Raw genomic sequence first — 13,487 nt, forward strand, 5'->3', positions numbered from 1 at the left:
TCCATCTCAAAAATAAAAAAAAAAACCCAAAAATGAATGACGTGACATACAGTACATTCAGAAAATTGTGCAACTATTACCACAGCCCATTTTAGAACATTTTCATCATCCCAAAAATAAATCCCGTACCAGCCGGGTGCGAGGGCTCATGCCTGTAATCCCAGCACTTTGGGAGGCCAATGCAGGCAGATCACTTGAGGTCAGGAGTTCAAGACCAGCCTGAGCAACATAGTGAAACGCCATCTCTACTAAAAATACAAAAAATTAGCCAGGTGTGGGGCACGTGCCTGTAGTCCCAGCTACTCAGGAGGTTGAAGCAGGAGAATGGCTTGAACCCAGGAGGCGGAGGTTGTGGTGGGCCGAGATCCTGCCACTGCACTCCAGCCTGGGTGACAGAGCGAGACTCTGTCTCAAAATAATAATAATAATAATAATAGCCAGGCATGGCGATGCCTGCCTGTAATCCCAGCCACATGGAAGCCTGAGGCAGGAGAATCGTTTGAACCTGGGGGTCGGAAGTTGCAGTGAGACATGATTACATCACTGCACTCCAGCCTGGGCAACAGAGCAAGACTCCGTCTCAAAAAGAAAAAGAGAAACCCCATTAGCAATCACTCCCTATTCCCCCCATCTTCTGGAAACCGCCAGTGCACTTTCCATCTCCATGAAGTTGCCTCTGCTGGACACTCAAAATGAATGGGATCACACAGCATGTGCCCGTGAGTGTCCAGCTTCCGCCACTTGGCTGATCCTCTCAAGATGCGTCCACAGTGCAGCACGTGTCAGAACTTCCTTTGTTTTCTGGCTAAAACACACCCCTTGTGTCCATTGTGTTTATCCACTCCTCTGCTGATGGACTTTGGGCTGTTTCTGCCTTTTGGCAACTGTGGCCGGTGCTGCTGTGAACATTCATGAGCAATGTTTTGTTTGAACACTTCTTTTCAGTTCTCTGGGGTGTATCCCTGGAGTGGGCTTGCTGGGACATGTGTTCTGTGTAACATACTGAGGGGCCACCAAACTGTTTTCCACGGTTAGGGACACGGTCACCGTGCTGTCCAGCCCCACAACCACGCTCTAGGCTCCTGTGTGACCATGGCCTCGCCCACATTTGTTATTTTCTGTTTTTGATCGTGGCCATCTTAGTGGGCATGAAGTGGCATCTGACCCATTGCTGGTGGGTCCTTCCTTATACCTGTCAGGACTGGGGTGGCCCCATCTCGATGCAGGTGGCCCAGAAGCAGAGGCCCAGCACCCGATAACCCACAGGACCCGCCATTCCTGGAGCTGCTGCCAGACTCTGGGTGCTCAAAATTATGGGTGGGGAGTCTCAGGTGCAGAGGCTAAAGCTGCCCCAGGGGTGGGGAGTGTGAGGACGGAGCCAGTTGGTGCGAGTCAAGAGAAGGATCTGGGTGTGAGCAGCTGCGGAGACTCCGGGGCCCTGTCCCTGGCATAGGGTTGCAGCCGTGTCAGTCATCTGGTCGCGGCAGGGGCCTCAGAAGAGAGGGGATGGGGAAGGTGGTCAGAAGGGCAGCGAGGTTTGGGGAAGTCTTGGGTTTGAGTCCTTTCTTGCACTGCTACCAGTGTGGAATAAACCAAAACATGAACTCGTTTCAGTTCAACATGCAGGCTAAATCGCATGACAGCAGACGTCAGAGAATAGAACATGCATGTTCTTCTCCTGTCCTGGAATTTCACTGGCGATCATAACTGCTACCCCTGCCGTGCACTTTCATGCCTGGGCTCTTGTAATCCGGCAACAGCCGTCTGACAGAGGCACAGTCGCTGCCCTGCTTTAAAGAAGAGGAAGTGGGCCGGTTGCGGTGGCTCATGCCTGTAATCCCAGCACTTTGGGAGGCCTTGGAGGGCAGATCACAAGGTCAGAAGATTAAGATCACCCTGGCTAACAGGGAAACCCCATCTCTATTAAAAATACAAAAAGTTAGCCGGGTGTGGTGGCTCGCGCCTATAATCCCAGCTACTCAGGAGGCTGAGGCAGGAGAATCACTTGAACTGAGAGGCGGAGGTTGCAGTGAGCCAAGATCATGTCACTGCACTCCAGCCTAGGCGATGGAGCGAGACTCCACCTCAAAAATAAATAAATAAATAAAAAATAAAGGAGAGGAAGTAGAGGCACAGGGAAAGGTCACAGGTCTTGCCCGGGATCTTCGCACCACACCAGGAAACGCCTCAGAGCCAAGGCAGTGTGAAGAACAACGCTGTGTAGCCACGTGGAAGACAGCATCACACTCCGGACTTCGAATAACAGGTGCCCGGGAGAGAGGCCTCCTCCAGGCAGGTTCCTGCTGGACGCTGAAGTCCGGCCTGGGCTAGCCTTCCCTGCTGGGGTGTGGGCCGGAGAACACTTCAGGATGGGACCTGAGTCTGAAGCTACTGCCCCTGGCCAGCCCCACACGTGGCCTTTATTTTTTACTGATTTATTTTTGAGAGGGAGTTTTGCTTGTTGCCCAGGCTGGAGTGCAATGGTGCCGTCTCGGCTCACCGCAACCTCTGTCTTCCTGTTCAAGCGATTCTCCTGCTTCAGCCTCCCGAATAGCTGGGATTATAGGCATGTGCCACCACACCCAACTAATTTTGTATTTTTAGTAGAGACTGGGTTTGTCTATGTTGATCAGTCTGGTCTCAAATTCCCGACCTCAGGTGATCCGCTCGCCTTGGCCTCCCAGTGCTGGGATCATAGGTGTGAGCCACGACACCGGCCCACACATGGTCTTTAAACTGACCTGATGACAGAGGAACAGGTGAGGATTTCTTTTTTATTTATTTATTTTTTTTTTGAGACGGAGTTTCACTCTTGTTACCCAGGCTGGAGTGCAATGGCGCGATCTCGGCTCACCGAAACCTCCGCCTCCTGGGTTCAGGCAATTCTCCTGCCTCAGCCTCCTGAGTAGCTGGGATTACAGGCACGCGCCACCATGCCCAGCTAATTTTTTGTATTTTTAGTAGAGACGGGGTTTCACCATGTTGACCAGGATGGTCTCGATCTCTTGACCTCGTGATCCACCCGCCTCGGCCTCCCAAAGTGCTGGGATTACAGGCTTGAGCCACCGCACCCGACCCAAGGTGAGGATTTCTGAGTGAGCAGAGAGCTAAGGGCAAGTCTCAGCTCTTCCATTAGTGTTCCTGAACCTCAGTTCCCGTGTCAGGGAGACGCTGCAATCTGCCCTGTGTGTGTGTGTGTGTATGTGTGTTGCAGGGGGCAAGGGGAGGGGGCTGTGGCGTGGACCTGTGTTAGGAACACTGCCTGCCTCCCTCTTTGAGAATGTCCCCAGCCCAGGCTGACCTCCAGGGCACCTCAGCCTGATCTTAGGCCTTGTGGTTTACACAGGGGTGCCCTTACACCCATCAAATGCACCGGGCAACAGCTCTCAGGGCTGTTTGGTCTCTCTCTGTATTTTGCAAGAGCCCAGACCCAGAAAGCACATCTGGGACTTTCTCCCTAAGCTCCTCACTCAGCCTGGGGCTGGCAAGGAAGACGTGCACAGGGTCAGGGGTCCAGGGCTCAGGTGGCATCCTGGCTGCAGCCATGACCCTGCAGCCTCTGCTCTCCTGCCCCACTCGGTGCTGTGGGGTCCCCACTACCCTGAATTAGGAGGAGTTCTGGAAGTTCTGCTTGGATCTAGACCCTTGTCCTGAAATGCAAGACTAGTTTCCCATCTTTAAAATGGGCGTCATGGCACCCAGAAGGCTGCAGACCTGACGGTGAAAGGGAAAGTCTGCCCTGCCGGCTGGTCCCATGTGTGTCCGGTCCCGTGTGTCTCCGGTCCCGTGTGTGTCTCCGGTCCCGTGTGTGTCCGTTTCCTTTCTTTTGTCCACACCTCCGCCACCGACCCCCGCCACCACAGCAGGAAGCCTCCTGAGCCCCTCCTGTCCACCAAACTCCAGCGTTGATTTCCCACAGGAACCCTGTTCTGCCCCCAGTATCCTGAGCCTCGGAAGTGGACAGGGGTGCTCTCCAAGGTGAAGCCAGGCGCCCTTCCTGGCATGAAGCGCCCCAAGCAGAGGCCTAGCAGGCAGTCGCTCGACCCTTGGCCTCCTCCCCCAGTGGCGGCTGAGGAAGGTTCTTGGGGGTCCTGGGCAGGGGCCAGCAGCCAGGCTGGGGCAGGCGGTGATCCAAGACCTCACCTCTGGCCCCTGTGATCTTCTTAAGTCGCAGCTCCCTCTTTGACTCCAGTGCCAGCAGAAGCGGCCCGGAATCTGCCCACCCCGGCCCGGGACTGGGCGACTCCGCCGCGGCGCCTTGAAGGGGCGCGCGGTCCCTCCCACCGGTCTCCGAGGAAGCCAGGACCTCGCGCCCCACCTGTCCGCTTCTCCAGGAGGCCCTGGCGCCGCTGCTGCCTGGCCCTCGGCTCGAAGCCCTGTGTCCGCCGCCGCTTTGATCCCGGGGGGGCCCCGCTGGATAAAAGTCCCTGGCGGCTCCGCGCCAGCGCCAGAGGGGGAGCGCAGCCGAGCCGGGCGCACCAGCGGGACGGCGCAGGGCCAGGGCGCTGAGAGGCTGGGGCCGCTGGGCCGCCCGCGCTGGCCGCGGTGAGAGCGGGGCCCCAGGGCTGCTCCGGGTGGGGAGATGCGGGACGGGGTCTGAGTCCCCCAGGGCCCGCTCTGGGCCTGGGCGGTGGGGGATGGGAGGGCCGCTGGCGGCTCCAGGTGAGCACGCCCTCCCCGCGCCCCCAGTCCGTCGGGCGCGGCCCGCTACGCCGCGGGCGGAGTTTCCCCCATCCCCCCCGGCGCGGAAAAGCCTCGCCCCTCCCCGTCGCCACCCCCCACCCGCAGCCCCTTCCAGCTGCCCCGGGGCGGGGGCGGAGGCGCCGGGCTGGCCGCGGTGAATGTAGCCGCCGGGGCCGCCCGGCCGCGCTGCCCCCCACGGAGCCGGGCCGGGAGCGCCTCCGGCGGCCGCGGCGGGGTAGTCCAGGCCCCTCCGTCAGGCTTGCGGTTTGGGAAGAAAAGCCGATGCCTCCGCCAAGAAAAGAGCGAGCGCGGCCCCCTCCCCCCTCCACCGAACCCGGGCGGCAGCGGCGGCACATCTAACGCGCGGGCACCCGGGCCGCCGCGGCCCCCGCAAATACGCCCAGGCTCGGCCCCCGCCGCTCATTGGCGCGGGCGGGAGCCAGCGCACCCAGACCCTGCGCTGCCCTCGGACGGCCGGGCGCGAAGCCCCAGCAGCAGAGGCCGACGCACCCGGCCCCGAGCGCCTCGACGCCCAGCCACTCGCGCCTTCCCCGCCAGGCCCGGCGGCCGGGAGCGGGGCGAGCGAGCAGGAGCCGCCGGCATCCCGCGGCCCGGGCACCCCCGGACCGGCACCCCCCGCCGCCACCGCCTCAAGGCCGCCCGCTGTCCGCAGGTGGCTGCGGACCCGAGCGGCGCGGCCATGGGCCGAGGGGTGCGCGTGCTGCTGCTGCTGGGCCTGCTGCACTGCGCGGGGGGCGGCGAGGCCAAGAAGACCTGGCGGCGCCAGGGTCAGCAGCCGCCCCCACCGCCGCCCCTGCCGCCGCCTCCCCGGCGGACCGAGGCGGCGCCGGCGGCTGGACAGCCAGTGGAGAGCTTCCCGCTGGACTTCACGGCCGTGGAGGGCAACATGGACAGCTTCATGGCACAGGTCAAGAGTCTGGCGCAGTCCCTGTACCCCTGCTCCGCGCCGCAGCTCAACGAGGACCTGCGCCTGCACCTCCTGCTCAACACCTCGGTGACCTGCAACGATGGAAGCCCCGCCGGGTAAGGCCCGCACCCTGCGCCTCCCTACCCCACCCCATAAGGCCCCCGCCTTGCGCCTCCGTGCCCCACCGGGCGCTTCGCTACCCCGCCGGGTAAGCCCGGCACCCTGCGCCTCCCTACCCAACCCGGTAAGGCCCGCACCCTGCGCCTCCCTGCCTGGTCCGGTAATGCCCGCATCCTGCGCCTCCCTGCCCCGCCAGGTAAGGCCCGCACCCTGCGCCTTTCTGCTTCACCCAGACGCGCCGGGTCTCCAGCTGGACCCTCCCTGCGGGCCGCGGCCGTTCTCTCCCCGGGGTGGGGGGGGAAAGGGCTTCCGTCGGGCGCCCCGCGGTGCTGGCCTTGGGGAGGGCTCGCCTCGGTGACTTTCCGCGTGAAGAGCAGAGCCGCGCTGGAAGGGCTGCTCCCCGGCCAGCTCGGGCACTGCCCCCTCAGCCACCGGACACAGCCGCTTTGCTCGTGTCCTTCGGTCCCTGGGCGGTAAGATGCAGCCGGAGAGTGCGCCTGGCTCCAGCGGGAACAGGCGACACCGGGGGGCGGGGAGAGTCCTACTGCCCACCACCCCACGGCCCCGAAGTAGATAAGAGACGTGAGGCCAGGTGTCGGGGCGCGGCGGAGGCGCCCACGCGCTCAGCAGGCCGAGGACAGCCGGGAGACCCGGGCGTGGGGTCGGGCCTCTGCCTGAAGGCTTGCACGCCAGGTCCGTGGCGCCCGCGCCCCCCCGCACCCCCAGGAGCGTCCCGCGCCCCCGCCATGCGCGCTCCTTCCATGCGGGCGCGTTGCACGCCTTGGGCGCCGCTGCGCGCCCCCGGAGGACTCCCGCCCAGCCGCCGGCGCCGAGGTTACAGCAGGACCCGCGCCGGGCGGGCCGTGGGGATTTTCCACGGACTGCAGCCCGCGCGGTCCCTTCCCCGCCCCGCGAGCGCCACCTCCCGGGACCGCCGCCGTCCGCTGCGCTCCGCGTGGGCCTGGCCGAGGGCGCCCTCGTGCGACCGTCGCGCGCGGCGGGGAACAGGTGGCGTGGCCCCTCCGCCGGGGCTGGGCGCGGGGAAGCGCGGCGGCTCTGCTGCCCGGGCCGACCGCTCGGTGTCCTCCCTGCAGCTACTACCTGAAGGAGTCCAAGGGCAGCAGGCGGTGGCTGCTCTTCCTGGAAGGTGCGTCCGGGGGCCGAGGCGGGGCGAGGGCGGGGGTCCCCGCGCGCGCGGGCCTGAGCGCGGTGCCGTGTCCGCAGGCGGCTGGTACTGCTTCAACCGCGAGAACTGCGACTCCAGATACGACACCATGCGGCGCCTCATGAGCTCCCGGGACTGGCCGCGCACTCGCAGAGGTTAGCGGCGGGCCTCGGGAAAGGCGGCCTCCACGTGAGGTCCAGGAGAAAGCCGTGCCCGCGCCCTGAGCCCCAGCGAGGCCCCCACCCCGCTCATTGTACCCAGCCCGGCGCCTGAATTCCTAAGAGCAAGGGGCGCCCTTCACTCACGCCCTTTGGGGTCCATTCCACACTGGCATTTAATAGGCGCTTACGGTCCCGGGGGTCAAAGTGGGGATGGGGGTTGAAGTCAAGGTCAGACCTGGTGTCGCAGCCTGGCCGGGCACCGTGGCTTTGGTGGCTTCCCTGGGTAACTAAACCCCACGGTCTTCCACTCCCGGCAACCTTGGTTCAGGCCCGCAGCACTAGCACACCTCCCTTGCTGGGGCCAAGTGGGGGAGCCCAGTCCCCGCCTGGGATTCCCGTCCCTGCGCAGCCTCCTCCCACTAGAAAGCCCCACCGCCTCTGTCCCCAGGCACAGGGATCCTGTCCTCACAGCCGGAGGAGAACCCCCACTGGTGGAACGCAAACATGGTGTAAGGGGGAGCAGGGTTCTGCCTGGAGAGGGTTCTTCCTGGGGGTCCTCCATGGGGGGTCCTATCCTGGGTTGGTCCTTCCTAGGGGGGTACTGTCCTGGGATGGTCCTCCCTGGGGAAGTCTTATCCTGGGGGTCTTTCTTGGGGAGGCCTGTCCTGGGATGGTCCTTCCTGGGGGTCCTTCCTAGGGGTCCTTCATCATTCCCGGAGGCTGCCCGGCGGCGGCGCTGTGGCAGGCTCACCGACCGTCCTGTGTTGCAGCTTCATCCCCTACTGCTCCAGTGATGTTTGGAGCGGGGCATCATCTAAGTCCGAGAAGAGTGAGTCCCCGGCCTTCCCAGGGCACAACAAGGCCCGACAGGGCAGGGATGAGGGGGGACAAGGGGGTTTCTCGGGAAAAGCTGACATTCAGCCTTGCCACACTCTCAAAGCCTTTGATAGTATGTCCCAGGGTCCCCGCCCCACGCACCCACTGCCCTCTTGGCCAAGACTGTAGGGGTCCTTATTTCTGAATATTCCCTAGGGAGGGGGCCCCAGCATGGCCTGGTGTGCCCACCTTCCTCCAGTCCCGGACTCCTCCCCAGAAGATTCCCCCCAGTCCCCCAGCAGAGCCAGAATTCTACCAGCCATTGTGGTGTAGGAGATGGTTCTCTGCCCAACCCCCTACCTGAGGTCATCCCCTCTCTCTATTGCAGACGAGTATGCATTCATGGGCACCCTCATCATCCAGGAGGTGGTGCGAGAGCTCCTGGGCAGAGGGCTGAGCGGGGCCAAGGTGCTGCTGCTGGCCGGGAGCAGGTGGGCAGGGTGGGGTGGGTGCTGGAGGTGAGAGGCAGGGACCCGTGTGGAATGGGCGTGGGGTGGGGGTGTATGGGAGGTGAGGATGGGGCGGAGCCTGTGCAGATCTTGGCAGGTGTCTGGGAGGGCGAGAGGCTGGAGCTGGGAGAACTGGCATCGCTGGGGACTCTGAAGTGCGGCTCCAGAGTGCTGGGCAACCGGACGCTGTCCAGAGAATGCTTCTGGACTCGATGGTTGCTGGCTGTAGGGGAAGTTTTGGGCTGCAGGGACCTAGGTCGTTGGTTAGGGGTTGGCCATGGACTAACGCCCCTCCTCCAGGGCCCGGTAGGTGAGGATCACCCCTGTGGGTCCCAGTATCCCAGCAGGCATGCAGGAGACCCAGGGGACATACGGGGAGCAGATGAAGGGGCCTGAGGCCACGTAGTTTATCTTCATTTTCAGATAAACTGAGGTAAAGAGACAGAGAGGAAGGGGAGGACGGGGGGAGAGCCTGGCCGTGTCAGGAAAGTGTGGTGACCTGCCAGCCTGGACGCCGGCCTGCCAGCCCCTCTGCCCCAGGACCTAAGGCCACGGGTCTTGCACGTGAACAGAGAACGCGGGTGGCATGCGCATGCGCAGTTCAGGCCGTGGGCGGCACGCGCAGTTCAGAAGGAAGCAGGGGCGCGGGCCGGGGTTGGGCAGCCTCGGGGACGCAGGTGCCTCTCCCCGCGCCCCGGCCTCACGCGGGCCCTCCTCGCAGCGCGGGGGGCACCGGGGTGCTGCTGAATGTGGACCGCGTGGCTGAGCAGCTGGAGGAGCTGGGCTACCCGGCCATCCAGGTGCGAGGCCTGGCCGACTCGGGCTGGTTCCTGGACAGCGAGCAGTACCGCCACACGGACTGCGTGGACACCATCACGTGTGCGCCCACGGAGGCCATCCGTCGCGGCATCAGGTGCCCCAGCCCCGCGGACCCGTCCCCGCATTGCAGCTGCGCCCCGAGGTCCTGGGTGGAGCGGCCTCTGTGGGTGGGGAGCTCTGGGGACGAGGCCTGGGGCAGCCTAACCCGCAGCTGTGGCCCCAGGTACTGGAACGGGGTGGTCCCAGAGCGCTGCCGCCGCCAGTTCCAGGAGGGCGAGGAGTGGAACTGCTTCTTCGGCTACAAGATCTACCCGACTCTGCGCTGTGAGTGGGCGGCGGGGTGGAGCAACGGGGCAGCTTCTGAAAATCCAGCGTGGACTCTAGCCCCTCGGGCTGGGCTTGGAGACCACTGCCCTGGTCCAGGGAGGAGGCCGGCTGTGTGCCAGGGGGCCTTGTCGCCGCGGTGTGCCTGGGACTTGCCTGCCCTCAGCACTCACAGCCCCCAATCCCAGGCAAACCGGGACAGGTGGTCACCCTGTTTACACCCGCGACTAGGGACATGCTTTGGAGCTAATCCCCGAGCTGCGCCTCCCTGCTGCAGGGCCCTGCGCCAGTCTCTCCCCAGCCCCTCACTCTGAGGAGTGGTGAGGTTGTATTGGAGTGAATCATCAGCAAATTTTTGTGAAAGTGGAGTTGCCGAGAAGCAGGCCAAGGTCATGGAGGGGTTAACAAGAGCCCTTTTTGAAGGAAAGGTGGTTTATTTATCTGTTTAGTTATGAACCTATGGATTATAAAAATGCTGGCTTGGAAGAAGGAAACCACATTCTTAGGGACTGGTGACTGGCACCCCTGGGGAGAGTCTAGCCAAGCCTAGGGGCCTGAGAGCCTCAGCAGCACTGGAGGGGACCTGGGGGTGCTGAGCTTGGAGCCTGGGGTGGGGGGCAGGAGCAGGGGTCATGGGGAGACCGAACTGAGCCCCGCCACCTGCAGGCCCCGTGTTCGTGGTGCAGTGGCTGTTTGACGAGGCCCAGCTGACTGTGGGCAACGTACACCTCTCAGGGCAGCCGGTGCAGGAGGGCCAGCGGCTGTACATCGAGAATCTCGGCCGCGAGGTGCGCCACACACTCAAGGACGTGCCGTGAGTGCATGGGCCCCGGGAGCCCCTCGCTGGGCAGCTCACTCTTGATTTAAAAATAGAGGTTCTAGGCCGGGCGCAGGGGGGCTCACACCTGTAATCCCAGCACTTTAGGAGGCCCATGTGGGCAGATCACCTGAGGTCAGGAGTAGGAGACCAGCCTGGCCAACGTGCCGAAACCCCATCTCCACAAAATGTACAAAACTTAGCCGGGCTTGGAGATGTGCACCTGTAATCCCAGCTACTCAGGAGGCTGAGGCAAGAGACTCACTTGAACCGGGAGGTGAAGGTTACAGTGAGCCAAGATGGCACCACTGCACTCCAGCGTGGCTCCACCTCAAAAATATATATATAGAGAGAGGTCTTGGGCCTGGCACGGTGGTTCATGCCTATAATCTCAGCACTTTGGGAGGACGGGGCAGCCGGATTGCTGGAGGCCAGAAGTTCAAGACCAGCCTGGGCAACATGGTGAAACCCTGTCTCTACAAAAAATACAAAAATTAGCCAGGCATGGTGGCAACACCTATAATCCCAGCTATTCGGGAGGCTGAGGAAGTAGGATCCCTTGAGCCCAGGAGTTCAAGATTACAGTGAGCTAACATTCCCTGTGGGAGGCAAGCAAGCTTCAATTGCGGCGCTACACTCCAGCCAGGGCGACAGAACCAGACCCCCATTCAAAATAAAATAAAAATAGGGTTCTGGATGGTAGCATAATATTTCCCTGTCTAGGACAGCCTCCTGCCCCCGCCCAGGAGGCCCTGCCTGGAAGGGAGGGATTTGTGGCACAAAGGGATAAGGATCAGCTGGGAGCTGGCTGACTCCAGGGGAGGCTTGGGCCAGAGGAGCAGCTGGCAGCCAAAGCAACAGGGAAGGGCAATGGCCAGGCCAGGGACAGCTCTAGGAGAGGAGGGTGGGAAAGGGACTGAATGGGTGGGGAGCTTACGAGCTACTCTCTCCTCTCCAACAGGGCCAGCTTTGCCCCTGCCTGCCTCTCCCATGAGATCATCATCCGGAGGTCAGTGTCCCTGGGCTCCGGGCAGCTGGCGTCCATGACATCAGCTTCAAAAGTCCACAGGCTCCCCAACTTCACTTGGCCTCCCACGGGCCTCTTCTTGGCTCTGTGTATGGGATTTCCTTCTAGGGCTGCCAGAGCCACTTGTAGCAACATCTGTATGGCAAGAATTAAGACACAGCCCTACCACGGCCAAGCAGTGGCTCACGCCTATAATCCCAACTATTCAGGAGGTTGAGGTGGGAGGATCACTTGAACTCAGGAGGTTGAGACTGCAGTGAGCAGTGATCACACACTGTATTCTAGCCTGAGAGGCAGAGGGAGACCTTGTCTTAAAGAAAAAAAAAAAAACCAAGCCGGGCACAGTGACTCACACCGGTAATCCCAGCACTTTAGGAGGCCAAGGTGGGCAGATCACCTGAGGTCAGGAGTTTGAGACCGGCCTGGCCAACATGGTAAAACCCTTTCTTTACTAAAAATACAAAAATTAGCGAGGCACAGTGGCATGTGCCTATAATCCTAGCTACTCGGGAGGCTGAGGCAGGAGAATCTCTTGAACCCGGGAGGCGGAGGTTGCGGTGAGCCGAGATTACACCACCGCACTCCAGCTCGGTCTCAAAAAGAAAACAGCCCCCTCAGTGGTGATACCACTGCCCATGTGACCCCAACCCGGTTTTCCTCCGCAGCCACTGGACGGATGTCCAGGTGAAGGGGATCTCACTGCCCCGAGCACTGCACTGCTGGGATAGGAGCCTCCATGACAGCCACAAAGCCAGCAAGACCCCCCTAAAGGGCTGCCCCGTCCACCTGGTGGACAGCTGTCCCTGGCCCCACTGCAACCCCTCGTGTCCCACTGTCCGAGACCAGTTCACGGGGCAAGAGATGAACGTGGCCCAGTTCCTCATGCACATGGGCTTCGACGTGCAGACGGTGGCCCAGCAGCAGGGACTGGAGCCCAGCGAGCTGCTGGGGATGCTGAGCAGCGGAAGCTAGGCGGACTGTCTGGAGGAGCCAGCACCAAAGGGCAAGGCCACCCGCTACCCAGTGCCACCTCACCCCCCACCAGCAGGCCCTCCCGTCTCTTCAGGACAGGGCCCCAGCCGTCCCCCTGCCTGGGTCTGCCCACCGGACTCCCGGCCCTGGCTTTGCCTGCCTGCCTCCCACGACCTGTAAGAGGCCCAGCCGGAGAGGGGATGTGCTGTCATCCCCAGCTGTGGCCGGAAGGCCCTTCCCCATGAGGGGAGCCAGAAGAAAAGCGCTGGATTCCTCAGCCCACCAGCTCAGACAGCCCCCACCCGGCCCCACCCATCAAGCCCTTTTATATTATTTTATAAAATGACTTTTTATTACTTTAATTTTTTTAAAAAAAGGAACAATCAAGAAATATATGATGAATGATCTTGTTTTGTAACATTTTTTTAAATGATGAAAAAAAAAGACAAGAACCTCACCCTGCTGACATGTTTATTTGAATGGGCAGTTCCACCGGCTTCACACCTCCTCTCCGGGACCCCAGGGCAGCAGGGAGATACAGGGAGGGGCCATGGGAACTCCCCAACTCTGACTTTCTTAATGCACAGACTCAGAGCAGTGTCTTCTGGAGGGGCCCTGCTTCCCTTCAACCCTTCACCAGATGCCCACTTCCCAGGGTGGATGGTACGAGCTGCATATCTTTACTTATTCATTTATTTTAGAGGCACAATCTCATTGTGTTGCCCAGGCTGGTGTGCAGTGGCACAATCTGCTCACTACAGCCTCCTGGGCTCAAGCAATTCTCCCACTTCAGCCTCCTGAATAGCTGGGACTATAGGCACCCACCACCACACCTGGCTAATATTTTAATTTTTTGTAGAGATGGAGTCTCCCTATGTTGCCCAGGCTGGTCTTGAACTCTGGGCTCAAGCAATCCTCCCCCCTCAGCCTCCCAAAGTGTTGGGATTATAGGCATGAGCCCCTGCACTCAGCCCCTTTTTATTTATTTATTTATTTATTTATTTATTTTTTATTTATTTTTATTTATTTTGAGACGGAGTTTCACTCATGTTACCCAGGCTGGAGTGCAATGGTGCGATCTCAGCTCACCGCAACCTCCGCCTCCTGGGTTCAGGCAATTCTCCTATCTCAGCCTCCTGAGTAGCT

At 61.3% G+C, this 13,487-nt stretch overlaps 1 protein-coding gene across 3 annotated transcripts; it reads left to right on the top strand.

Annotated features, from left to right (window-relative positions):
- The first annotated feature begins 5,110 nt into the window (after positions 1-5,110).
- Positions 5,111-12,798, top strand: NOTUM (notum, palmitoleoyl-protein carboxylesterase). Of its 3 annotated transcripts, none has more exons than XM_032241292.1 (11): positions 5,111-5,727; positions 6,826-6,878; positions 6,956-7,051; positions 7,506-7,566; positions 7,828-7,886; positions 8,262-8,364; positions 9,104-9,295; positions 9,425-9,525; positions 10,192-10,339; positions 11,304-11,351; positions 12,035-12,798. In XM_032241292.1, the coding sequence occupies exons 1-11, from the start codon at positions 5,384-5,386 to the stop codon at positions 12,339-12,341; spliced, it is 1,512 nt and encodes a 503-aa protein (XP_032097183.1). In that variant the 5' UTR covers positions 5,111-5,383; the 3' UTR covers positions 12,342-12,798. The 3 variants fall into 3 exon arrangements, with proteins under 3 accessions (XP_032097183.1, XP_032097182.1, XP_032097184.1); XM_032241291.1 differs by having other exon boundaries at positions 5,345-5,727; positions 7,777-7,886; XM_032241293.1 differs by having other exon boundaries at positions 5,345-5,727; positions 7,777-7,886; positions 10,192-10,313.
- Positions 12,799-13,487: the final 689 nt, after the last annotated feature.

The sequence above is a fragment of the Sapajus apella genome, unplaced genomic scaffold (genome assembly GCF_009761245.1).
Source record: "Sapajus apella isolate SASKATOON/1434 unplaced genomic scaffold, GSC_monkey_1.0 scaffold48, whole genome shotgun sequence".
Taxonomy (NCBI): domain Eukaryota; kingdom Metazoa; phylum Chordata; class Mammalia; order Primates; family Cebidae; genus Sapajus; species Sapajus apella.